Source organism: Convolutriloba macropyga, chromosome 2 (genome assembly GCF_964194025.1).
Source record: "Convolutriloba macropyga chromosome 2, txConMacr16.3, whole genome shotgun sequence".
Lineage (NCBI taxonomy): Eukaryota > Metazoa > Xenacoelomorpha > Acoela > Convolutidae > Convolutriloba > Convolutriloba macropyga.
Window position 1 is genome coordinate 73,233,195 of NC_134469.1, and position 27,766 is coordinate 73,260,960.

The window sequence follows — 27,766 nt, forward strand, 5'->3', positions numbered from 1 at the left end:
GTTTTTTTTTTGTGTTTTTGTTTTCATTTTCGGTTTCAACATTATTCATTTATCTATTGGTGGCATTATTTCGGAGTTAATTAAAACTTTTGTCACAAACCCTTGCAAAAGCACTCTCCATTGTACAATGGTAGCTTTTTTACCAAATGCAGTTCTGTTCATGGGTAGGGTTCCAATTTTGGCTACAAGTGCGAAACTTTTTTTTTCATTTCTATCGTTGTTGACGTTAATGCCTCTGCGATAGTTTGTGTTTCCGGAACTTTGATTTTGAGTTGTTTTGCTGTTGTTGTTTTGTATTCCCGCTCTGCGAATTGTTCACTGCAATTCGTTGTTGATTTATGTGACCCATCTGCATATTGACTGAAACAATCAGAGCTCTCTTGGGGGCCACTAAATCTCGTAGTAGTTCTTGTTGTATGTCGGTGTCAGACATATTTGTGATGATGACGTCTCTGATTACCTTGTTTTGCAAAGGGGGCTCAGAATTGCAGTTTTCCTTGAATTACTTTATGATTGTATAGAGCTGTTCTATTGTCTCCCATGTTTTCTGTTTTCTTGAGAACAAAACGAACGTTTGGAAAATTGTGCTTCGAGGAGGAATAAGGTTGTGTTCAAGTATTTCTTACCGTCGCCTAGTTGTGAGATCATAAATTTCCTCATTAAAAATTTTTTGTGTCAATATCAGTCTCCCCACTGTTCCTATACTTAAGTAAGGAGTGAAAATCATTTTTGGTGGCAGATTGTCCAGACTCTTTTGCTGCAAAAGCTTCCAGCCTCAATCACTTTTTGACGTTTTTGTCTCCCACTGAGGTCGTAATTGACTATTGCGTGTTTGGCGAAGGGTCCATTGGGTCAGCTGTTGACTTTTCGTACTTAGGATTTTTTTTGGCACACATGTCTGTTTTGCTTATCGCCCAGTATTGTGTTGATTTCAATGTTCTCACGTGCTAGGATGGCAAGTATGAACTGAAATCGCCAATTTTTCATCGGATTGGGGACTCCGAATAGGGTCTTTTCCAAAAGTGTTCGATTGAGAGAGGCGTTTTCCGTGATGACTTTCTGCGTGCTGACTGAGTCATCTCGTCTCCAGCAAGGCAATTACTTTTTATGCTGAATTCTTGACGCAAATTCCACTTTTCTGTATTAGCTTTTGTAGGTTGATTAAATCTTGCAAAGCGGGTTTTATTTTGCTTCGGAATTTAATTTTGTTTCAAAGCAAAATTTTGGCTCGATTTTGCGGGGCGAAATCAAGAACCAAGACCTTGGTTGTGAATTGCTTAGCAATTGCGTTCAGTTATTTGACTTGAATCTAATTGAGCTTTGCTTTGCAATTTTGAAGAGAATTTAGATAGACAAAATTTGAATTCAAAATTGGAGATGTGAAACTAGATTAAATTAGAAGGAAATGAAGAAATGAACTACAATTGCTTCACGACAAATATGAATAAGAATGTAAACAAATTTCCAAAATGACGATCAGATTAAAAATGTGAGTTCCGCCACAGATAAGGATTCAACTGAAGAGATACCAGAATTGGTCAATAAAAGGAAACAAACAACCAAACAAAATTAACGGTTAAATGACAGGCAGACGATAAAATAATATCTTGGATTTGGCCTGGGTATGACATCAATCAAGGAATCATACTCTTTCTTCTCTCTCTGTTTTCTCTCTTGTTCTTTTCTGTTCTTTTTGTGCTTTTTTCTGATTTTCTTTTGACTTCCGTCTCGTTATTCGCCTGCTTTTCTTGCTTTCTTTTCATTCTCGCTTTCTTTTTTCGCTTTTTGTTCTTTTCCTCCATTTTGTCTTTTTTCTGTCTTTTTCTCTTTTCTTTCTTGCCTTTCTCTTTCTGCTCTGTCTTTCTTTTCTTCTCTATTTCCTTTCTGTTTTTCTTTTCTCTTTCGTCTGTTTTCTTCTTTTTTCATATGTTGTTTTTTTGCTCCTTGAACATGCAGCCTAACTTATAACATAAAGTTTTTCTGTACAAGTACTTGCGCTTCATAATTATGCAAGTTAGCAGAGCCAAAAAAATTGAACACAAAATTGCTGGTACTTGGGGTTATATATTAAACAAAACACATGGGTAACGTAACGTAATACCTATGGCTGTTGAACGAGGAGCATGTGTTCTAGCCCGCGATGGCACAAAAAAATCGAGTTTTTTAAATTTTCTGTTTTTTTTTCAATAACGTTTTTGTTATGCTTTTGCGGGCCTGCTAGTGTCATTTAAAAGCTCTTAAACTTTGTTTGCAAAGTAATGGCCAGGGAGCCCAAGCCGAGTTTTCAGCCTTAGTCCACCTCTAATTAGCGGAGATAAGGGTGTAGTGTGTATTCTCTTCCTATTTTTCAGTTAAAAGAGTCTAACAATGTAACTTACACTCTATTTTACACGGTAAAAAATTGCACGGTATTTGAACTCTTTTCTCTACGTTTTTCACACTCTTTGTAAAAAGTATAAATTAAGGTGCACTGATGAAAATTGCACTCTTACACAATTACATTTTAAACGAACTGAAACGTCACTAGTATTAGTTGGCGCAATGGTTACTGCACAAAATGAAAGTAACAATTACGACAGAGGGGAGGGTGATCAATCCTAACTACCTCCTTTCGTTTTCATTCTTTAAAATTACACTGCTATAATTACACTCTTCCACCCTTAATAAAGTGGAAAAATAGGGGTGTAAATTTTTATTTTTACACTCTTTACAATTTTTTCCCGTTATTTTTGGGGAAAATCCTCGGCCGGGAGCGGAAGGAGTTTTGACCGAGAACTACATGCCTCACCAAGAGCTCAGTCCGCAGTTTCCTATGCCATAACCATATTTCCATACTTTCTGTACCAAAACACTTGCTGAGGGCATTAATGGTTCTTATAAAGGTTGGTAGCAGGGTACTGAATATTTTCGGGTATTAATTTTCAACATGAATTACGCTGGGTCGTTTATAGCGCGAACAATAATTCCGAACAGACAGCTCATTGTGATGCAAACAATCTGCTACCGGGTGAGCAGGGATAATCTTACAGTTCTACTTTTTCATTTTTTGCATTTACCCTCTGATATTCCAAGCTACATTTTCTAGCATTTTCTCATGAAAAATTGCACAATTTTTGCTCGTGTGACTAAAAACACTCTGTTTTAGGTGTGAATTTGCGTATAAAGAAAATTACAAAATTTTATAAGAATAATTTCCCTCAAGATGTCTTTTAGTCTTGAAAATTCATAACATGTTTTTGGACTTTTTGTCTATTGTACGTGGTATTAAAGATTTCCGGCCAAACCTAATTAGTTGAACAAGAAAAGCAATAAAAGATCACCAAAAAAAGAACCCAAAACATTTCGCCCCATATGAATAAGACCAATTTTTTAACCAGAAAATTGCTCAAATCGCTCTATCTGGGCTCGTTTAACCCACTCTCTAACCCGACCTTGATACACTCTAAAAAATTTGCAGGTAAATTGATTATAAAATGCAGGTAATTTTACCTAGAATTTGCAAGTAAATTGTTCTTTAATGCAACTTACCTAGAAACTACCTGCAAGCATTCTAAACTACCTGCAATTCTAGGTAAATTTGCCTGCAAAGTACCTAGAAATTGCAGTGTTACCCTCCTAGAATTTTACCTGCAAAAAAAAATTCTAGTTAGTTCTACCTGCAAATTGCATGTAAAAATTGCAGGTAGAATTACCTAGAAATTTCATTTTGCAGGTAATTTTTTTAGGTGAAAATACCTGCAAATTCTAGGTAAGTTCTAGGAAAATTTACCTAGAATTTTACCTGCAAATAAAAATTCTAGGTAATTCTACCTGCAAACCGTTCATGCAATTTGCAGGTAGAATTATCTGAACAGTCAGTTTTAGCCATGTAAACACAAAATGAAAATTCAAGAGGAGCACGCCAAAAACTAGTTACCGACAGCAAGGATTATAGATGATATAGGGCATTTTAGTTTTTGCTGAATTTTTCTAGTTTTCTGCTCGGACTGACTTTGTTTCCTTCTAATCTTCCATTGAGGAATATTATCTAAACTTCAATAAAATTTTTTAAGATGTTTTTTTTCACTTATAGCTACATACTTAATATAATTTTGTTGTTTGAGTTTGCAGGTAAATTCTAGGTAACGTATTCTAGGTAAACTGCACGCATCAATTTTTTGCAGGTAATTTTGCGGGTAATGTTACCTGCAATTTTGCTTACCTGCAAACGCTGCAGGTAAAATTACCTAGACATTTTTTAGAGTGTATTAGCTTTTGGTGTCAGTTTTCGAACAACCGAGAAAGTGTGTCAAAAATAATGTTTCACGTGATTTTTTGACATCAAGAATTGTTAATTGAAAAATTTTTGAAAAGTTTACATTGACTTGAGAATTAAACTGCAAATTTGGACCAAGGTTGAGCCAAGGGTTGAAAGACTTGCAAGATTTCCTTTTTAGACTTAAGTAGCAGTTAACCAGTCTTGATTTTATCGTAAAATTTGCAAAGTGATGCTCCCAGAATTGATATACAATTGCAGTTCGGTTCAGGACGTCGCATTTACTTAAAGAGCCAGTGAAGTAGATGTTTGTGTTTGCGTTGATTGACTACATGAAACAATAATATGACATTTCAATTTTTTTCTGAATTGTTATGTAATTGGCGTGACACATCGGAAAAAAATGCAATTTGTTAAATTTCTCGTCATACATATTTACAATTTTTACAATATTTACAAATAATACAAAAAGTGATCTCTATCAGAAATATAATCTCAGTTCTCTCCTTTTCCTTCTCTTTGTTGTGGGTGTGTTTTGCATTGAATTCTCACTCCTTGAAGTCATTCTTTTTTCCCAGTATAGACTGGAGTTTCTTACTCATGTGATAGGGCTTCTCGGGTGTCCCGTCGTTCCTTTCCATGTCTTCCACTGAAATTATCATGGAAAAGCTCACGTAACTTGATTACATGCATCACATCACACTTTCAAATTGACTGAATTGATTGCATCGAGTCTTGAAAACAGGGACTTGCAATTAATATGCAATAAATTGCGCTAAAATTTACTTTTCTTAGCAAAATTATTTTCGACGTCTACCTTGCAGGATCTTGTAAGTCCTCTGGCAGGATTAGAGTCCTGATATTGTATTTTCGCAAAAGTGATTCGCGGAAATCTGGCAAGAACTTGCAACAGTCTTGAAAAGTCTGCCAAGATAAGCTTCAGAGTCCGACAAGGATTATTTACACCAATTGGAAACAAAATTTTCTATTAGATTGATCGAAAAGTTTTCAACGATCCACAATTATACTCATATGGATGTTAAATAATTGCCTCAAAAGCTTATGGCTTCAGCATTATAAAAATGACATCTTTGTTCCAACCCCACTTGTGGGGGGAGAAGCTATATACTCAAATGGGATTTTTGTTCAGTCAATTTTGGCCAATCGATATATTCGTCGTAGAGAAATTTGAGCGGTATCATGAAAAAGCTCGTCCAGCGTGGAATTCCAAATTAAAAAGATTTTTTAATCTCATTTTTTTCGAGGAGTCATCGAGGTCTAAATTATTGCGTGAACAAGTGATATTTGGCATAATTTTGTTCACTTTTAGGGGAATTTACGTTCAAATTAAGATTTTTCCTAAAAAAAAAATTGATTCAAAATTACAATTTCAGCTACAAAATCAATCAATTTTGAGTTCCTAATAAAACCCAGGTGATTAAGAAGCTAGTTATTGTCTCAAAAGGAATTTTACTATTAAAAAATAAACGGAAAACAATTTGAGAGATGTTAAAAATCTTCTCATATTTTTTGTTTTTCAGGTCACTTAAAGACTAGACACTTTCATATCAAGGTTCCGGTAAGGTCCAACCTCATCTGCAGTCAAATTGTGCCTAAGGACCATTAAATTTGTTTTGAAGCAAGTTTTGTTTTGGCTTCAACTCTGAGTTTTCGTAATTTTAAATGAAATTTTTGCGATTTTAAAAATTTCTGTAGTCCTAGGACAGTCTTGTTCAATAAAGATGAAATAGGGTCCCTTATGAGCATCAACTAAACCTTTCTAGTGTTTTGGGTTCACAGCTAATCGCTGTTATGACTTCAAAATCATTTTTTCCAAAAAAATTGTCATTAATCGATGTTAAACGTATTATTTCTTGTATGTAAGACTCAATAATGACAGGACGATTTTCTTTTCTACTTTAAGTGAAATTAATTTGCTTTTTGCCTTCTAATTTCGTGTTTTATTACTTCGATGCCAAGAGATATCATAATTTTTCAAGTTTTTGGATACTTTTTTTCATATTTTTGCTCTCTTTTGAAACCTTATCATATAATACTAACACCGACTGTTCTCAGGGGTTAATAAAAGACGTTCAATTGACCATCGCTACAAATTTCAGATAAATGTTTTTGGTTTGAAAGGTTTTGACACTTGCTTCTTGCCATTTTTCTAAAAAAGTTTTGTTTTTTCTTATTTAACTATATTTAACTTTTCAGTAAATTTTTACGGAATTGGAATAAATTAAAATTAAAATAAGAATGACACAATTTTCATATAATTGCTAAAAGTTTAATTACCAGAATAAATTGTATTTTCACAAACCTTTTGTAATTTTTATTTATTCCGCTTCTTTAGTCTAACCAAAGACATGTCCTATTGGTTTTCTAATGGCGTTCTCGTAAAATTAACTTCAACTTTTTTGTTAAAAGTTTAAGGTTTTGGTTTTAAGGACGTTTGAGGTTAATTAGCAAGAAAATTTTTATTTATTTTCGATTTTCGTCTCCTTTTTTCTTCTTTTTGTCGTCTCGTTACCTAGTCCCAACATCGAAAAATCCCATTTGCTTTGTAAATATAAAAAGTAAAATTGTGTAGTCAGGGTTTCGTCTGATTGTAATTTGACTTTGTTGCTAGGTGATTCAAGTCAGATTTTAAACTTCTGCCATAAAAATGTTTTGTTCTTTCGCTTGTTTTTTATTTAATGGAACCGTTCAGTCTACTTTTGCACACGCAAAAGAAGATCTAAGAAGCACTTGATAAAAAGAAACTTGCTGCCCTAATAAGAAATCAAACGTCAACCAGAGAAAAAGCAAGACTCCAATCACTATGCCTACCTCTTTCATGTGCGTGGCTTGCTGCACCTCCAATTCCCGCTCTAGGTCTACACCTTTCGGCTAGGGAATTTTAAATGAGTGTCAAGTGCAAGCTCGGGATTGCGGTTTATGATCACAAAAGAAAATATCCTTATTGCAGGTCAGGTCAAAAATATGCACAGTATGAAAATAGCTGTGCTCAACGAAATATGTTCGTCCCTCTGGCAATCGAAATTTTGGGCAGTCTGTCGAGGACTCTGAAGAAGTCCTTATTGTGCATGTCGTTGTTAGCTGATAGCAGAAATCAGCAGTCAGTGGGACCTTCCATCGCATTCGATAGAGCAGTTCAGTCCTTTTTTCTTTTTATTGTCACTATACGAGGATCAGCAACTATGCTGTTGTCGCGAGCTCCGTAGTTGAACGTAGCAGTTAGTTTAACTTGTCTGATATTTAGCGACCCGATTACGTGGGAGGCAATATGAACATAACTGTTCATAGACGCTTGTGTTGAGCTGAATCAACCTCTTGGTGAGTCAAAAACACGCCCAGAATCATTATTGAACTCACCCAATGAGAGTGAATTCTTTCTTTAAGCAATAACGTCCAACAGGAGGGGACTTGAGCTCATTTCAAGCTAATAACGCGAGGAAATTTAAAAAAATTAAAGTTAAAAGGCTGAGAGAGAGGAAGAAACATCAAAGATTAGAGAAAACATTAAAATTGGCAATAAGAAATAATAAGCAAACATATGAATTTTAGATCAAGATAAATTAGGACTATTTAATAATGGAGACCACGCAGATTGCAATAAATGTTTCAACACTTAAAAAAATTAATGGTAGATCTCGTGAGCGCTCTAATGAGGCATGGCATTGTGTAATTTATATGGTAATTTGGGTGTGTAACGATTTCTTTAAACTCTTACATCTTTTTTTGGTTATCTCTTTATTTGATTGACAATTCAGTCAAAAATGTAGATGAGCTCGGGTCGGAACATTATGTGCAAACTCACATTAACATGCCTCCTTGTTTCAATTCAGCATTATAATAATGAGATCTTTCAATTCAGCATTATGCGAATGATATGTTTTCAATTCAGTCTCACGAAGAAGAGGTTTTTTTGTAGATTTGAGTTATGTTGATCAACAAAGAATGATGGGAACGTTTTTGTCGTTTTTCTGATTGGGTTATGCATATGGGCAATGACAATATGATATAGGCAAGAGTTGGCTGCTTTTAAGCACGATTAATGTTAGACAATAACAGAACTAATATACGCACTATAAAAAATTGGATCCATTATGTTTTACCCCCCCCCCCCAGCTTATTTGGCTTATATTTTTTACGCCCCCAGCCGCACGTGCTATTTTTTTACATAGTGTCGTGTGATTTTTTAAGAAATTTATTGATGTTTTCAAGTATATTTAACGGTATTGTTATAACTTTAATTGTTGCAAAAAAAATAAAGTATCAACCAGAATAAATAACAACATATAATTTGTATATGGGTGGGGGCGTAAAAATACTGGGGGCCGAAACAGAATAGGTCCAAAAATTTCATTATTTTCCATTTCATTTTCAGAGCGCTTCGTATTTACAGAAGTTTAGTGAAATTTTTTCACCCAATGAGAGGGGTTATGAACTAACACAGACCTTTTCACTCTCGTTATTACCAATAATGGGGAGATAAAAAAGGCGTTTTTGTTAGAGAAGTCAGTAGAATCAAGGGAATACATCCAATTAACTTCAAATAACAGAAATGACAAAATTCCAATAAAGAGTTTGTTGTAACTAAAATAATCCGTTTATAACCACGACTGTGAATGAATGATAACAGTTTTAAACCACTTACAAACACAGAGGAATATTGTGTCCACGGCCATTGCGTAAACTTCAAAGAAGATAGAAGCCACGATGTATGTCAGGATCCCAATCACCTAAAACATCACAATCATACCACTACTCTGGCTTATCCAGGATCATTTTGTGTCCAGTCAACAGAGTCTATGTTTTCCCTGTGCTGTAGGGAGAAAATTTTCTAAAGTACAAATGATTTTTTTTAATTTTTTAAAAAAATAGAGAGTATTTGCGTGTTTCCTATCAGAGCCCACCACAAAAATATAGCTCTATTGTTCTATTGTGGTATAATTACGGTGCTGGTAAATGGGACTAAGTTATGTGACCACTAATATGGGATGATGATTGTGTCTATATAATGGGAAAGACAAGACAGAACTTACTGCTGGTAATAATGCCCTATATGAACTAGTGAAGTTTGCTTCATGGAACTTACCTTTATGAACATTTTGCTATCATACAACATTCAATTAAGAGAAAAAATACTATCTTAAAAATTGCATTTATGAAAAATTTTTGTAGTAGTTATATAGTAATTGTAATAGTAATTGCATAATAGTAATTGCTTTTTTTCGATCACCGACATTAGTGTTCCATATAAAATATATGTTAGAATTATATCTTCTGGTAAATCGAGATGGTCACGAGATTAGTAGACTTAGATGCTGCAAATACTAGTTGCCATTTACACGAACTTTCTTTCAAATAGAGCAAATGTGTGTTGATGAAAAGAAACAACTTTACCATCCCCAACTTCAAGTGCTTTTATGATTATGATACGTCCCGAAGAAGAACCGAATCCGGGGGGGGGGGGGTTGGTTTGTGAACCATGTGTGATCAGCCTATCATAAACTATCATTTTTCGGTTCTATTTTTATCGTGTTTTTTTTTGCTATTGATAATGGGTCAATATAGCGGCAATTTTGAAGGCATTTTTATCTCACAGATCCAAATGACCATCTCTCCTGTTACTATCTAAAATCCAATGCAAAAAAAAATCATTTTGGTAATCTATAATTCTTCAAAAAATTATTCTAACTTAGTTTCAAACACAATTTTTCAGCCCAGAAGGGCCATATCCGAACAATATGAGATTTGATCTGAAGCAACGTCTATGTAGGATCAGTTGTGCCTATTTCAGCGCACCTTAATGTCTATTTTTAACCAACCACCATTCATTTAAGCGACTTTCTCTTGAACAAATTTCTGCAAGTTTTTTTTTATTCTAAGCAGACAGCAGGTTAACTCGGATCTAGGAAATAAACCCCCACGGAAAAAACCCCATTTTAAAATTGAATTTCGGTCGTGATAATTTCTTCGGTTGTGATAGTTTCATATCACATCCCACGAGCCGCTGAGACATGACCATGGCCCGCGAGGCATGGCCAAACGCGCTAAATGGGCAGCCCTTTAATAGAAAAGTGGGGGTTTATTTCCGTGAGGTTTATTTCCGTGGGGGTTTGTTTCCTATCTAAAATGAAGTGGGTTTTTTTTCCGTGGGTTTTTTTCCGCAACCGGGTAAATTCACTTTAAATTGCAGAAAAGTTAGATTGAAAACTTTCTTAATTTAGGTAAATTAACTTTCAAGACCTAGGTAAATGAATTACAGAGACCAAATGAATTACAGAGACCTTATTAGAGAACAGAAACCCTTATCAACTCAAATGTTTACAGGAGGTCCTACTAAAAACGAACACGGTTTATGTGAGAAAACGGTGCATCTGCAGATTTTGTTCATGAATGATCAGCCCTTGCAATTATATTAAACTGAATTGAGTTTAATTTGGGAAAATTATTAAATTAGCTACATAAATATTACTTCAAACAGCTTTCTATTTTGATCTGCACAGTTTGAACTGTTTTAATAATTGAAGCAAGCTATTTTTTTTAAAAGGTTTACTTTGAGACAAAGTCTTATTTCTTTCAATTTTGTGCATATATTGACGCGTTTTTGTCAAGATCTTGGCAAAATATACCATTTTTTAAATGTTTAGTATCAAGGTGAATAAAGTTTTGGATCAATGGGTAAAATTTTGTTATAAACAGTAATATTACAATAGATTATAATAACTTACAATGATGGGGATGAAATAGTAGTTGAGGTCAGGAACCCAGTCGTTGACCTTGTCAATTTCACCAGAGAAGAACATGAAGGCAAAGAATACTGAACACATACAAAACACATTATAAACATCTACCCTAAATCAAACTCGTTTTATGCCACCCGAGCTGACCACCCAGAGTATTTCAGTACTGAACCTGCCCATTTCAATATTAACTTGCAACACCAGTGCTGAAACTACTCATTTACATCAAAAAATTTGGTCATTGTGTCCAGAAAAAAAACAGAACAACTATTCAGACTTCAGAATTCATACAAGTGTAAAACAATGTATTTATACAGTTTCTGGATTTACACTGGGTGCTAAGCACGGGCAATTGGATTACAAAAGATGGTGATCATTATTATTACAGGTGTGAAGGGTTGCAATGAGGGAAAAAATTACACTTTTTAATTCACTCTTATTACACTTAAATTTACATATTATTATATATTATTTAAAAGTGGGGGGGGGGGGTTGAGGCGGGGAGTTACAGTGAGTGGTCTGAGCCCTTACTCTTGTGTAAGTTCAACTTCAAACCGGAAATTTTCGATATATGCTCCATCAGCAAGTAAACAAACAAATCTGATCTAATCTGTTCCGCCCGTGCTCCTGGGGGCGTAAAATTTACCACCGAAGTACTACTAACCCATGCCAGCGGTGATGGCCATTTTACCAGCAAAGAGGAGGAATGCCACAATCCCATTGAGAACAGCGACACGTGCAATGTTTCTCAGAATGAGGAAGAAGGCATCCATAGCTGAGAAACAGAAGTTGCGTCCATAAATTGCAATCTGTAACAAAAAAGAGTATGTCATTTCAACCGTTAGGCCCTGGTCATTGAATGGGAGTAGGTTTTCCTCACTGGGGCATCTGCAAAAATGGGTTGGCATACCTGTGAGAGTAGACCAGCAATTTGAGAGAAGCGCTTGATTCGGGGCAAAAAACCGCGAGACCTATTATGATAACGCTGTTTTTTTAGCATACAGGCAGGGCACGTACACCGTTTTCTATCAGGCTATGTTGCAGCTACCGAACATATTATTGATAAAAAAAATCAGGTATTCAAGAGATTATGGAGATTGGAGCTTGCATATTGCACATTCGGGTTTTTTCACAGCCATTTTTTGTTACAAACGGTGATGACGGAATTTTATTAACATCAAATGTTTAGTTCGGATCCTTATCGGAGACTTGTCGAATTCTTTACCAATAAATGCTGTTCCTTAGGTTTTCTATTTATATAATGAATATCTACTTGGGTTGTACAATTCACTGAAAAAAGTACGAAGAGTTATATATTACCAGAATATAGGCGTTGCGATTGATGAACTTCATAAACTTCTCAAAACACCAGAAGAAACATTTGCACGCACTGAAACAAAAAACACGGTTAATGGTTAATCTCATTCATCTATGCTGCTTTTCTTTATATACTATGGTACTATGGTACCAAAAGGCTTCCAGCACAATTTGAGCTCGTCAAGCGTGATCTTGACTCAAAACGTTTGATTTGCACTTAGACGTGAAGAAATTGGCGAAATTTTGAATATTTAAACAAGATTTCATTTTAATTTTCTTGGCTTGCATAGAAAAGATGGTTAAGCCGCTCTGTAATGCACCAAGTTAACGTCATGTGAAATATACAATTTTTATGGACACAAAACAAAAGTAGCCCAGCTTAAAAATCAAGATCAAGTACACAAAATGCTTAGAAACGATACTGTGAAAGTTTCAAGCTCGAGAAATCAAAGTAAGCGGCTCAAGTATTAGCTCAGTTGACAACAATGCCAAAAACAAAAGTGAGAAAAAAGGTTGAATGAGGTGAAACGAAATATTCATAGCACTCTCCAACGCATTCATATCTAAACAAAAATTCAGTACAATTTCATCGTATCTCTATTATCAACACTTTGAGAAACTAGAAAACCTGCACATTTAGCGCATCGTCTGCGTATACTTAAAACTTTTCTCGTATGTCAGAGGATTTTGTCTATTGTTCTCGTGTTTTGTCGTAGTTGTTAACTCAGACAGTTTTTCTAGTGATATTTTGAAATTGTGTCTTCACCTGATTAATTTTACTCATGTAATTATTATTGACACGAATCGTCTTGTGAAAATAAACAATAGTAAATCATTGTGTAAAAGTACTTCATAAGCTTTTGGGAGAGCAAATATTACGACGCATTAAGCTGAGCGGATCACCTCGAAAAGATTCGTAATTTAATTTTTTATAGAAAAATAAGAACAATGATGACAAACATTAACCGACTAACTTTGGATGAACTGTTCTGGAACGCCATGTGAAGGCAATTTAATTTAGAGTTGGTGCAGCTCAGAAAAGGTTTATGGGTGTAAAAAACAAAGACCACACAGGGGTTTGAACCCCGCTCCTCCTGGATACCAAAACAACATCTCAACCGCTAAGCTTCAGTGGCTTTGAAAGAAATGTCAAATAATGTTCTAGAAAAAAAACGAAACAACGGTCACGCAAAAATATGCTGACAAAAAAGACACATGTTTACAATAATTGCGTCAAATTTCGTTCGAGAGGAGTTAGTAATAATAAATGCCGTTTCTGTGGAATCGCAGCGGAACTGTAGCCTGTACTCAGCTGCGTTTTTGCCTACTTGAAACTGCGCAGTTTTTCCTGAAAATACTCAAATCAAATCGGGGTCAGATAAAAAATCAAAAACTTATGAAAATGAGAAGAAATTTTACGGAAAATATTTACAAATGCTATATAAAGTGATACTCTGATACTAATTTCTCAAATAAAAAGAGTCCCACAACATTCTCGAGATTTTTGATATTTTTTACAAATTTTTTTTGAAAGTTCCACGAGCCAGTTGGTTATTGTATTTTGTGTGACAATTTACTGGCATTGTAGGTTTGCGCACTTAATAGGAGTTTCAAATGACATGACAGTTTTACACAATTGATACAATTCTTAACGGTGGTTGTATCATAAGTGAAGGGAGCACTCACCAAAGTACGATTTTGGCAATCAGGTTCTCTTTGCCACTCAGCTTCCTGTCCAGGTACTCGAGGATGAGTCGAATGAATTGGATGACAGCGATGATAAAGGAACCAAACGCCATCGACCCAATGTGATACCTTAAAAAACCACAAAAACTCACACTCTAACAAACAAGCACCCACACACATACACACACATACAAACACATACACACACACACACATACACACAAACACACACACACACACACACACACACACACACACGCGCGGACGGTGTCCATTTTACATCAAATTATAGAACAAGAGTCCGGTGTCAGCGAAACAACAATAAACAAAAGAGTAATTCATAAATTGTCCCGAATTCGGAGAACTTAAGAACAATTAGAGTAAAGGGCGAGGTTTTGTCGAAAAAAAAATTTGACTTGCGGTGAAAAAAAAAGTTTTTCACCGCAAAGCGCCCGCATCTTTTAGCGATCAATGCGATGAAAGCGGTGAAATTTTGTAAGATTGGTGGTTTTTAGCGGTGAATTTTTTTTTATTTCACGGCATTCAACAGCATTTTCACAAAAAAGAAATTTGCGTACAAGGGATTGAACCTCTCATCTTCTCCATGTCTCTACGGTGAATATAACGATGCACTATTTTCTGCAGTGAAGATATTTGGTGAATTTTGGTGAATTTAGCGGTGAATTTTTGTAAGGTTTGCAAATTTTAGCGGTGAATTCTTTCTATTCACCGCATTAACCGCATTCAACGCTAGAAATCACAATTCTCACATGTTTTCAACGCATTCATCGCAATTCTTACATTTTTAAACAGTTTTCAGCGTCTACACCTCGACAAGTGACATAAAAGAACTAATGAGATCAATTTTTTAGGTACTGTGCCAATATGCTCACATCTTGCATGTTTTTTGAATATAAACATTTAATGGCCATTTTGTACATATTTTGTAATTTGTTGTTTGCAACTCTGCATTTCGTCCCTTTAAAAACTATAAAAGCAGCTAAAAAACAGCAATGTGACTCCAAATTGTGATCTCAATTTTAAAAAAAATCAATGTACTTATTCCCGGTTATCACAATTGAAGGACCATTCAAAATAATTAATTCAATTATTTGACCACTGTTTTGTTTTCACTTATTGTGCCTTTTTTCAATTCCCTTATTTCGTTAACGGCAAGTTAATTCTTTATTATATTGACACTATACAATGTAAAAAAATTTAGCCGGTTTTTTCTATTTTTTTCTCCTTTTACGTTGTCTTATGACTTGATGGTGGACCTGATGCTATCTTCAAAAGTGGGTGCGATTTGTTGGTATCGTGTTCAAATGAACCTAATTAAAGGTCCAGTTAATAGCTAGACTGAGTTTTTTTTTGAATTTTTAGAGTATGTGTTGCACTTTTTTGCCTTACCATTAAATATCATCAAGAACTGGTCTCAAGCATGGATAATGGAAATATAATTAGGCTGTTTATTTTTTTTTGCTCAAAACTGATGCTTTTTATGACGTCAACACGTAATATTATTCAGGAAATTTTTAATTTGTTTTTGAGTTTGCGAATTTTTTATTCATTTCGTTGTTAAGGATGAAAACATGAATGCAATCAGTTAGTTGAGTTTGTTGCAGCCTTTTTTACTCTTTCTTGTGAAAAAAAGATGTTTTGCAAAAAAAGTTTTGCAAGTAAATGTTGTTTTTCTTGTTGTCTTATCGCTTAGTCTTAAAAATGACAGCTTTTCCTGACATTATAGTGAAGCGTAGTTTTGCTCAACCAATTGGCCCCATTTAAGCTAACTTTATATCCACTGATTTATATTTTGTTTTCAAAACGCTAAGTCGAATTTGTGAATCTTGCCTTCGTTTGTAACTCCATTGTCCCTTTTTTCAGCCATCAGAACAACTAAGAGGTCTTTTGAGACTTCGACATTTTTATGGCAAACTAGGTTGAAAAGATATTGGCGTGTAGTTGTTCCTTTTATTTCATTTTTAAGCCACCAAATTTCAAATTTTTTTTTTGCCAATTTGTTTATTGCCAATTTTGTTCTTTTATGTTTTTTGCTTTGTCTACTTTTAATTCCAACAAATCTATATTTAACTCATTCTAATGATGCACAGAGTCATTATATTTATGTATATTTGTTTTTAGTGGTTCCTGAAACACTAGGTCTTGATAACAGAATATGCTAATTACTTTTAGGTCTTTTTTGCGGATATTGCTGTCAAGTTATTAATTAATTAACACTTTGGGCTTTAATTCAGGATTTGTTCTGCTAGGTCGCCTTTTTTTTCTAATAACCCATCTTTTGCACTGTCAATGCGTTCATTCGCTGTATATATATATATATATATATATATATATATATATATATATATATATATATTTATATACATATATATATATATATATATATATATATATATATATATTTGTGTTTTAATACGCTACTCAAGAATAAGATTTCCACCACGTTAAAAAAGACTAGTTGAACTTCGAATCGTAATTACAACCTTGCTATCAAATTTTATCAAAATTGGCGCTGTTTGCCCGGTGATATTCTTAAAATTTTTGACTCGACTTCTCTAAGCATCTAACTGACCCGATTTGATCATTAAGTCGCAACAAATGAATTTATCAAATGTGCTAGCCTAGTCGTGGGTGCTATTCTTAAGCAGGTCAAATAGCATTTGCTGGGAACTAAAAATAACAAATGGCTGACAAACCGGAAAATAACGAAGAAAAGCTCAGTTTTTTTAATTTAAATTCCATAGTTTCATTTTTTAAACGAGTTCTAGAATTTTCTGTTGCAAAAATTTGATACGAACCGACAAACTCTATAGAATGCGAAGAACGAGGAGAGTTGACCGGCGTTGCCTCTGCTCCAGTACCAGTCTGCAAACCCCCCTGCAAGGGTACACTGTCCCACAGCATCCACGAAATTAACCAACCAGAGCATCATGAACACATTATACGCATGGATATAGTTGATCTTGTCTTGGCCCACGTATTTTTGGAAGTAGCAGTTTCCCGTCTAGAAAAACATTATTGGGTTTTTATGTCTTCATTATAAAACTTTATTTTACTTTTTTAATACCCAAATTGGTACTGTCGTAGTCTAAACCTTAACCTTTGAAAAGACCATGCTCGACCAAAAAAGGGTATAAATAGACCATTATGGGCCCAAAAGCTATGAAAAGAATATTGGAGGGGTTTAAAAAGTAAAAACTATTCCGAAATTGTTTTTGATAGCTGATTTTTTGATAGCTTTTATATGGACGTTAAATAATGACGGTTCTATGCTTGAAGATGCTGCTGCCAACAGAAAATTCTGGTTTCAAATTTGCTTTCTTTTTAGTTCCGTTTCAGTTCAACAAACTTGAAGAATAGTTCAAAGGTCTCGTTAATAACCTGCCCAATAATTTTCACAAACTGGATCGCACTATTACAAAAAATTGTGAAAAAAGAACCGAACAAAAACGACGTGGAAACTTTTCGGTATTTTCGGTTTTCCAAGTAAAAAATTGTCGGTATGTTTGGCTTGTTCGTTTTGTTCCGCTTCAAACGTAGAAAGTGTCGTTTTTTTTATCTGGGACGTAAGAAAGCTCATTCAGTTTTCTTCGGCTCAGAATTCTTAGGGCAACTGCATATTAGGGGTAACTTTTTTATACATTTACCTTGCATATAATGTGTCATATTCTTACACTTTATTCACCCAAACCCACAAGATTCAATGCAAAATTAAGAGTTCGCTTACCGTAGCGACACTGTACGCGGTCCCGTCGTAAGTGAAATTGTCGTATGAGATTGTTGGAGTGCAAGAGTCTCCTGCGTCTGTGTTCTCAGTCGAAGAGTTAGAGCTGTTAGTTCCCACTGCGTAGTCGGCACTGCCCTCGTAGCTGGCAATGAATGCTGTCAGGACCAAGAAGTATGCAACGACTATCAGCTGACACACCCACGGGATCAAAGTTGTGACTAGAGAGCACAACATACTCCGGACAGCTCTGCAGAAAACTCAAGTTATTACATTACATCATGTTCATACCCTAGTCCAAATATTTGCCAATTTTTCCGGAAAAATGTCAAATTTGCAAATATTTGCAACTTCTCTCTGCTCAAGGTCAAATTTGCAAATTTTTTGCAAATCAAGTTAAAAATTGCAATTATTTGCAAATTCGTAAGAAATATTAAAAAATAAACCCGTTGAAGAACCCAGAGCTACTTCATGATATGCCACACCACCCGAATGCTTCAGAACAACCTGCGTTAAGTTTCAGCAACATCACCTGGCCTCGACTTTGTTTAAGTTTTGTTGTAAATAATTCCCGACTGCTTATCAAATTTCATTAAAATAGTGGGAAGTCATTGGGCTCAACGTTTTTCCATCTCAGCATTCATAGCAAAATTTTTTGGACGTGAGGCGTTATTAATGGATTGAATCGAGTCTGGCAGGCACCAAGTGAAACAACTCATAACTAGCTAGTCATAAGGTGTCTGTTCTGATCTAATACTGGATACTTGAATTAATGGTTAGGATAACGGGAGTTGTTGTCATTATTAAGTTAGTGGACAGAATGATTTGGACAGTTTTGTTCGTATTTTTCATCGACGGACAAAAAAGTCACGCACGCTTTTAATTTAAGTTTTGTTTACAAAACTTGGTTAGCGTCCCGGGTTGACCACCATAAATGTTTCTTAGAAACCATACGTAAGACATGTATGGTTGTATGGCTTCTTAGATACCATATATAAGACCATAAAAAAAATTAAAGATGATCTCAAATGACGTCTTTTGGACCATGTACTACAACAAATATATCGTACTTGCCATTGGCCTTCAACAAAAAAAATTTTTTTATGGTGCCTTGGATACCATATCCAAGACCATAGACTTTTATGGCCCATCCAAGATCATAAAACTTTTCTTGTGCAACATCTTTTTTTGGCACAAAAATGATTTTATCAACCTCCTATGCGGGTTTCAGACAATTAAAATGGAGATTTAAAAAATACTTGAGAAAAAAATTTTATGGTGTCTTGGATACCATATCCAAGACCATAGACTTTTATGGCCAATCCAAGATCATAAAAGTTTTTTGTGCAGCATCTATTTTTGGCACAAAAATGATTTTATCAACCTCCTATGCGGGTTTCAGACATTTAAAAATTACTTGTGAAAAAAATTTTATGGTGTCTTGGATACCATATTCAAGACCATAGACTTTTATGGACCATCCAAGATCATAAAACTTATTTTGTGCAACCTAATTTTTTGGCTCAAAAATGCTTATCACCGCACACTATGCGGGCTCAGGCAAAAAACTTGAAAGTCCAAAACAAAGTCATGAAACATAATTTATGGTTTCTTGGATACCATCTCCAAGACCATATACTTTTACGGCTCATTCAATATCGTAAAATTATCTTTCAAAAGCTTTTAACAAAATCAAGGCCATTTTTCAGATATTGTGCCATTTTTTCGTCAATTTTGCTTTAATTTCTGTGATCAGCCATACATTCATTATTAGCCGAGCTCTTCTTAAACCTTGGTTAACCTGCACTTGCTTTTCAGCATGTTATTTTGATGCAAGTCAAAATTTTTCGTTTTTTTTTGGATTTGTAGTTGGAATGTTTAAACTTTAATGATAAGTCCTTCTCCCTATTCAATTTGCGCTTTCTACATCATATTCTTGTCCGTGAAGACAGTTTTACTGATGGTTATAGTTAATTCAACAATTTTTCATTTCTGACACTTTCAACAAATTTCTGTGTGTGTGTTGTTTTTTTGTCAAACTTCAAAACTTGTCAAACTTCCTTGAAAACTGTACCAAGATTATATATGGTTTCCGAGAAACCATATCAAAGACCATATATGGTTTCTTAGAAACCATATCAAAGACCATATATGGTTTCTTAGAAACCATATCAAAGACCATATATGGTTTCATAGAAACCATATCAAAGACCATATATGGTTTCTTAGAAACCATATCAAAGACAATATATGGTTTCTTAGAAACCATATCAAAGACCATATATGGTTTCTTGGAAACCATATCTAAGACCATACATGATTTGTTCATACCATATCAACGATGATGACCAAATCGATGCTGAGAAGTCGGGTGTCAATGGTTTCTTAGAAACCATATCCAAGAACATTTATGGTTTCTTGGATGCCATAGCAAGATCATACACGAAATTAATGCGCTTCGTCTATGGAACCATATATGGTCTTGAATATGGTTTCTAAGAAGAGCCAACCCAGGGTAACGAGGTGATCTATTGTGGGTCTAATGTTTCTTTCAGTGATTGCCACAGATTGCTCTGGTTTTCATGTTGCAGATAATTTTGGTTAACTTGAAACAGTTGACATTCGTTGTGTACAGCGTAGTTCGAAATACAATCCAGTGGACTGAAACTTAATAACCCTGATAAGAAACATACTAAATTTTGGTATATCTTGCCATGATCTTGACATGGTACTTGCCATGAAAATATCAAGAATCACTGTGAAGTCGGAATCTCAAAGTGACTATCAACGTGAAATACTCAAATTTTAAAATCCACCACTGTATATATGAAAAATTTGACAATCTAGGATCTGTCAGTGAGTGATACAATACTTTTTGCTGTGAGTTTCAAATGAGCTGACCCGCTAGCTTCACCGATGATAGCGATAGCCAGTCTTATTCGACTGCAGAGGAAACAGGTGAGCAGGAGGATGATTCCCAGGATGGCAGCCAGGGTGATTCCGAGATAGAACCAGGTTCTGTACAGGCTTGTGTAGTAGTCCAAATTGGCCTCCAAGTTGTAGTTGTTGGGGTCCTCAGAAGTGTTCTTATCCGATTTCAACTCAGTGTATTTCAAGTAGCAGTAGAAAATACCTAAAACAGGGAAATCTGTAAAACCTCCTTACAAATTAAACCATAAACTAAAACCTTACATTTAAAAAAATACATTAAGTTGAACTAAATAATACCTTTATAGATAATACCCAGAAATTTCCACATTTTTGAATTCGAGCTAAAAGTTAACTCAGTTAGAGCAACTGTCAAGAACTGAGAATGCGAGAAGCTGACGACAGTGTTACTCTCAGCTAAAAACTTGTAATGCTCATTTTTGAATGCAACATTTTTGCCCGCACTTGAAGCTGAAAAAAATTGTGATTTTTAACAACGTTGCCTAATTTAAACGTTATTGCCCAGGCTAAGACATTGTTGCCAATGTTAATACGTTGCTGCCTACGCTAAGATATTTTGCCTGTGTTAAGACATTGTACCTATTCTAAGAAGTTACAAGTTTCGAGAGGTTGCCTTTGTTAATAAAATACATTACCTGCGACAAGCGCCACGTGGACGATGAGCAGGAGTGAGTAGATGACGATTTTAGCAATGTATCCCATGACAATGATGGTGAGAATTATGACGAAACAGGAGATTACCATGAACACAACCATCATCACCCAGCAGTCCACCAAGTCATCCAAGATCTGCATCGCATAACTCTGTCCCGCATAGTACACTGCCACCACTCTGCAAAAGAATATAATTTAAGTTTGAACTCTGGTGGCCACATACAAGGATCATCTGTGATGTCATACAAATCATAACGTAATTCAAGGATCGATCTTTACATGGAGCCCATGATACCATATACGATCTTTGTTATATCTTGCTATACTAGCCAATCTCAAAAAGTTTATCAGGCAAATACACTCCACAAAACTAAGGCTTTTTATCAATAAATTGAGAGCTAGGTGATGGGACACCCTGGTAGTAGTAGTCAACAATGCTTATAGTTCCGATATTTTTATTCGAAAATGAGGGTATATATATATATATATATGTGTGTGTGTGTTTATGTGTGTGTATATGATTGTGTGTAAGCAAGGCCGGCATCTTTTTCTGCAAGCAAAAGGAAGCTTCTGTTTACATTTGCACAGCAAAAAGAGAGAAATCATTCTTTAGCTTTTGGAAGCTACTTCCATTTACCAATTTTAGTCCGATATCAAAACGGGAACCAATCACTAAATTTGGAAGGAAAACTGGGAAAAAGACGCAAACGGTGAAAACTAGAAAATATGTTTTATGTGTGGGACAGAAAAAGATGGGGGTGGTGGGAGAATATAGTACTTAACGAGGTACCATTAAGTTAAAACTCATTATCTTCTCGATCTTCGTTTATCAAATTTTAGAAAATCTACATCGTCTTGGCGCGTTATCTGTTTTAAATGAATATTTTAATAGTGTTCTAATGTTGCACAGTTGTAACTTCCGAATACATCGATGGGCAGTTTTAATATTAACGAATTTGGCTATTATGGTATTTGTTTTTATCAATCTGTTATGATTTGTTGAAATTTGTGCTTGTTTTTGTAGGCTGGCAAATTAGTCTAGGCAATGATAGATCCCATTGGCTCCCAATAGCGGCAAAATTGGGTGTGTTTAGTGGTTCAATTCATATATGATTTCAACAAATTTCAAAGCAGCTGCTCTAAAAATATTGTAATTGAATTTGTCGTTTTTTTGGTTACTTCGTATTGTTCATACCGTCCTGTAACTTCATCTCAGTAGTGACAAGTGTCATAAACTTTATAAAAGAGTGAAACTTGAAGTTTTTCAATGTTTATGTCAAAGTTAATTACTAATGATTTTATTTGCTTAGAGACAAATTTTTTCCAAAGATCCAGTTTTTTTTATTTTTCAACAGTATTTCTTAAATATGTTTGATTTGTAGGTTCTTAGACTCACTATTCAAAAGCTTCAATTTTTTTAATGTGACAAGATTTTTTTTATAATTACTCCAGTTTGATACCAGTTGGAAAATTTAATAATATGAAAGCATTCTTTTTCAAATCAATTATACAAGTTTTTGGTTTTTGCCTTTATACAATGTTACTTTTGTTATTTTAGTTAAAAACTATCATATATATGAGAAAAATTTTATTCATGTTATGAAAAAAAATATACATATATGGAAACCATTAATAAAAACTTAAAACTTTCTTCCCATTTTTCTCTCACAATTGAAAAACAGAGTGCACATTTTTATTCAGAAAAAATGAAATCTAAATTTTTGCATAATTTTGCAAATCGTTGAGTAAAATGTCAACTCTAGCACCACCATACACAATAGGTTTCATTTGAATGAGAATTTTGGAAACAAACCTTAGGAGTTTTTGAAAATAAAAAACTTATACAAACATTTATTTGAGAAATAAACGAAAAATATTCTTAACAATTTAATAAATTTCTTTTACACTGATGTTATTTTTGATTAAATAACTTTCCAACTGATGCTACCTAGGCAGTGCTCAGAAGTCTTCTTTGTTAATTTAAAAAAAGCAACAGAAAGCTTTCATTTTGTTATAATTAAAATAAAACGAAGTTTTTTTTACAGAAGAAAAATGTGAAAAACGGTTTTTTTCTGGTTTTCTGAAAAAAACGCATTGAAACAAATTTTGAATTGAACTCTGAAAAAGGCTTTTTAGTTTAGAGGATTATATCCATGGGGTTCTTAAACAAGGATAGAAAGCAAAGCAAACAATTTTCCGAAGAATAAATGCGATAGCATTATTTTTTTACAAAAATTTAATTTTAATTGACCAGAAAATTAAAAATGTATCATTGATTCCAAAAATAACGCAAATAACAACAGAGAAATCAATAACATGACACAAAATTTTTATTTAGAAAAAAGAAGATATCTTGAGATGCTCTTTTTTAAATCATTTGTTTCGAGCAAACTCTGAAATTAGTATCTCATTGTTTTAGAGGTTTGAGAACACGTTGATCAAAGTTGTGCAGAATATAATCCTAATATAGCTTGAAAAGATGCTCTACTTGTTCGACGTATGCTTGGTTAAAGATATGAAGCCTCGAATAGGAAAAAGAAAAAAGCGAGAACCGGTTATAGGAGATGCTACGAGAGCTTAAGAGTTGTTTACGTAAGGGTCAGCAAGCTAAGCTTGCATGTAAGAAATACGGGTTAAAATATAGTACTGGTACAATTTCACAGTAATTGCGCTTGTTTAGAGCCCTTACATAAATCCTTCGATATTTGTTTCAATTGAAATTTTATCAGGTGGTGTCTTTTAGAATCCTTGAGAAACATCTTGAAAACAAGCAGAAAGATAAAAACTAGACATCTTTTTCAACTCTAACTCCCGTTTTTCCCTCGCAATTGAAAAACAGAGTGCACTTTTTTATTCAGAAAAGATTAAAATCTATATTTTTGTGTAAATTTGCAAAGCATTGCGTAAAAAGTCAATTCTAAGACCACCATATACAAATGGTATCATTTGAATGAAATTTTAAAAATTAAACCTTGGGAGCTTTTGAAAACCAAAAAGACACATAAAACAATTATTTGAGAAATACACAAAAAATTTTCTTATCATTTTAATAAATTTCTTTCAAACTGGTGTTAATTTGGATTAAATAACTTTCCAACTGATGCTATCTAGGCAGTGCTCAGAAGTCTTTTTTGTTAATTAAAAAAAAGCAACGGAAAACTTCTTTTTGTTATAATCTAAATAAAACGAAGTTATTTTTTTAAGAAAAAAAATGTGAAAAGCGGGGTTTTTTCTGGTTTTCTGAAAAAACGCATTGAAACAATTTTTTAATTTAACTGAAAAAAGGGTATTCTAGTTTTGAGGACTATATCCATGGTATTTTTTAACAAGGATAGAAAATAAGGAAAACAAATGATCGAAGAATAAGTCCAATATCATTATTTATTTAACGAAAATTTATTTTTTAAATTAACAGAAAAATAAAGTTGTAGTATTGATTCCAAAAATAACCCATATAACAGCAGAGAAACCAATAACATGACACAAAGTTTTTGGTTAGAAAAAAGGAGATATCTAGAGTTGCTCTTTTTTAAATCACTTGTTTCGAACAAACTCTGAAATTGGAATCTCAATTTTTTAGAGGTTCGAGAACACGTTGATCAAAGTTGTGCAGAATATAATCCTAATATAGCTTGACAGGTGGTGCCTTTTAGAATACTTGAGAAACAACTTGAAAACAAGCAGAAAGATAAAAACTAGACATCATATTCAACTCTAACTCAATTTTTGATCATATTGCTCTCTTTTAACAATTATTTTACTGAGAAAAGTTTCCGGACAATTTCTTGATTTTTTTGAGTTTTAGTAAAACTTGATACTTGAAATGAGAAAAGGCGTTTAGAAAAAAAATTTGGACAAATCCACTTTATTTTCTTTAGGTTCTGTGATTTCTCAAGCACGAAATACAGATTTTGGAGCTCCATTATTTTTTGTTTCAGTGTGACAAATTTTGGAGTTTTTAACATTAAGTTTGCGTTTGCACATTGCTGCATAATTTTCGGAACCTCTTTAAGCTTAAAGAGGTCCCGAAGATTTCAACATACTCTTTTTGTTGAAGAAAATCATAATCAGAATTGCTCCGAAGTAATCATTGGATCTAAATTCTTTTTATTGATAATGAAAAGTTTTATCTCATAACAAGGAAAATATCTAGCAAACTTGAAACATGTGTACTTTTTAACGAGAATTTTCATAAGAGCTATTTTAATTGATTCAATACTCAGATATCTTTATGGTTGAATCCAACATCGGGACCCAGTTTTCTAGGCATAATAGCCCCAAGCCTTTGCTCAGGTGAGTATATGATCAGCTTGGGCACTACTTAAGTAAATTCTCATTGAATATTGACTTACTCTCCGACAACTTTCATGATTGATCCGGTGATTGTGCTGACAGCTCCGGTTGCCTCCAGTGGACCAAGGGGATAGGAGCTGCCATTGCTGGCCACGAAGTTATAAGAGGCAGTCGCCGCATCAATTACGTCAAACAGAATGCTTGGTAGACATCGACCCAGAACTAAAAGGAGATAAATAGGAGTAGCTGCGGGATTGTGATGTAGTGGTTATACAGACAAAGAGCTATAAACAATATATTAAGAGTTTGAGTGAGAATAACAGGTCCCGTAACGTTATATGTTTAATAAATCTAATTTATATGCAGGTTTATAACTCACCTGATGCGCTACACATGCTATAATTTTCAAATAAAGGCTTGGGAATTTTACAAATGCTCATATATGGCCTCCTAGATATTATACCAAAGTTCTACAAGACATTTGTCGCTTAAATTATGCTACCACGCGATTACTTAACTTAACACTGGTTGTTTCTATCAGCTTCGACTCCACAATTTTGCAGCATGGAGGTCATTGTATATTAACCTCCATTCCCCCGGACTGATACAATTTTCACATACAATCGAGCTGCAGACTAGTGTACTGTCATGGAAATTTGTGAAAAAAGAGCTGTAAGTTAATCGTTTTTCACCACAATACTCAGTATTAATTATTGACAACGTACGGATCATACAAATAAAAAAATTTGATTTATAATCTGAATGTCAAACGCAAGAAAATTTACCAAGGTTTTGCTAGTAAATTTTTCATTAATGCATCTCACCTAGAATCAAACTAAAAGCACTTTATATTAGCTGCAATTCTAGGTAAAACTATCTAAATGCTACCTAGATTTTGCTCTTATACCCTCTTGGATTAACTCTTATGAAAAAAAGATTTCTAGGCAATTCAAGTTTTCAGGTTGGAATTACTTTGAAACAATCTAATTAACCAACTAAAATATCAACAAATTAATCAGATTTTTTAAGTGTCTTATTAGGGTAAAAAGTTTACACCTAAAAACAATCCTGAAAAACAGTCAGAAACTAAGAGGACTCCTTTGTGTAGTAAACGCTTTTTTTAATTCGTCAGTCTACTGATTTTATACACCATGTTTATGCCATTGACTCTAGCATCTGCAACCTATATTTTTATTGTCGTAATTATTGAAGTTTTTTAGTGTTTTTTAGTCAGTTTTTTAGTGTTTTCCATGTGGAATCAGACAACTCTACTTCGCGCACAGAAAAAAAAGCAACTGTCTCTATAAACTTCTTAAGTTTGTGAAGAGAGCCCATTGGGCCTGTCTCAGCATCAATTTCGAGTGGATTATTTTGCAGATTTTGTTTCCTAAACTTTTTCTTACTTGCAAACGTTTCAGGTAAATTTGCCTAGAAATTTTTAAAGTGCAGGTTTTATCGGGCAACTCATCATAACTTTAAGTTCAGTTCAACGTTTGTTGAAGATGTTGAAGAAATGGAAAGTATTTATCATATCTAAATAATTTCCTGTCATCCAATGAGAAATGACAAGCAACATAACATTTGAAAATCACTCTCTGCTCGTCCAATGATAGAGTAGATTGTAAAAAAGTGCAATTGCAATCTGATCTGTCGGCAGGTCCATTTAAGAGGAACTACACAGGGACGGATTTACGTTCTTGCTTGTAGTACCGCAAAATGGACAGTAATTGGACGCAAAGGATGCTAACTTGAAACTATTGTTTAGACTTTTTTTGGAAGATCTGAATTTTTGTATATAAGTGACCTGACTGTCTTGAATAACCAAGTTGATTATTAGATTAATTGGTGCTTAATAGATTGAACTAAAATAAATACTATCAAATTGATAGAGAACATGTAAATATTTACCTAACTGTTTGTTTGGTTATATTTCCTGAAATTACATGTGTCCAATCCGAAAAAAGTTTAAAGCATTATAAAAAAATCTTTGTTTGAAATCACAATAATTGAAAGCTGTTATTAGGAGATAATCATCCAGAAGATGCCTGCATGACACCAAAGTTAATTGAAAACTTTTGATTGAGATTGCGAACGGGCAATGCAAAATCAATG

At 34.1% G+C, this 27,766-nt stretch overlaps 1 protein-coding gene across 1 annotated transcript in view; it reads right to left on the reverse strand.

The window, feature by feature from the left end:
- Positions 1–4,648: 4,648 nt before the first annotated feature.
- LOC142334683 (choline transporter-like protein 2) overlaps positions 4,649–27,766 on the reverse strand; it is a 59,313-nt gene continuing 36,195 nt past the window's right edge. Inside the window, exons 13-18 of the mRNA XM_075382912.1 lie at positions 14,014–14,142; positions 12,331–12,400; positions 11,675–11,819; positions 10,999–11,087; positions 8,919–9,003; positions 4,649–4,904 (exon numbers count right to left, since the gene is read on the reverse strand). Coding sequence (XP_075239027.1) covers positions 4,804–4,904; positions 8,919–9,003; positions 10,999–11,087; positions 11,675–11,819; positions 12,331–12,400; positions 14,014–14,142 — 619 coding nt within the window. The 3' untranslated portion in view covers positions 4,649–4,803. The remainder of the gene's footprint in view (positions 4,905–8,918; positions 9,004–10,998; positions 11,088–11,674; positions 11,820–12,330; positions 12,401–14,013; positions 14,143–27,766) is intronic.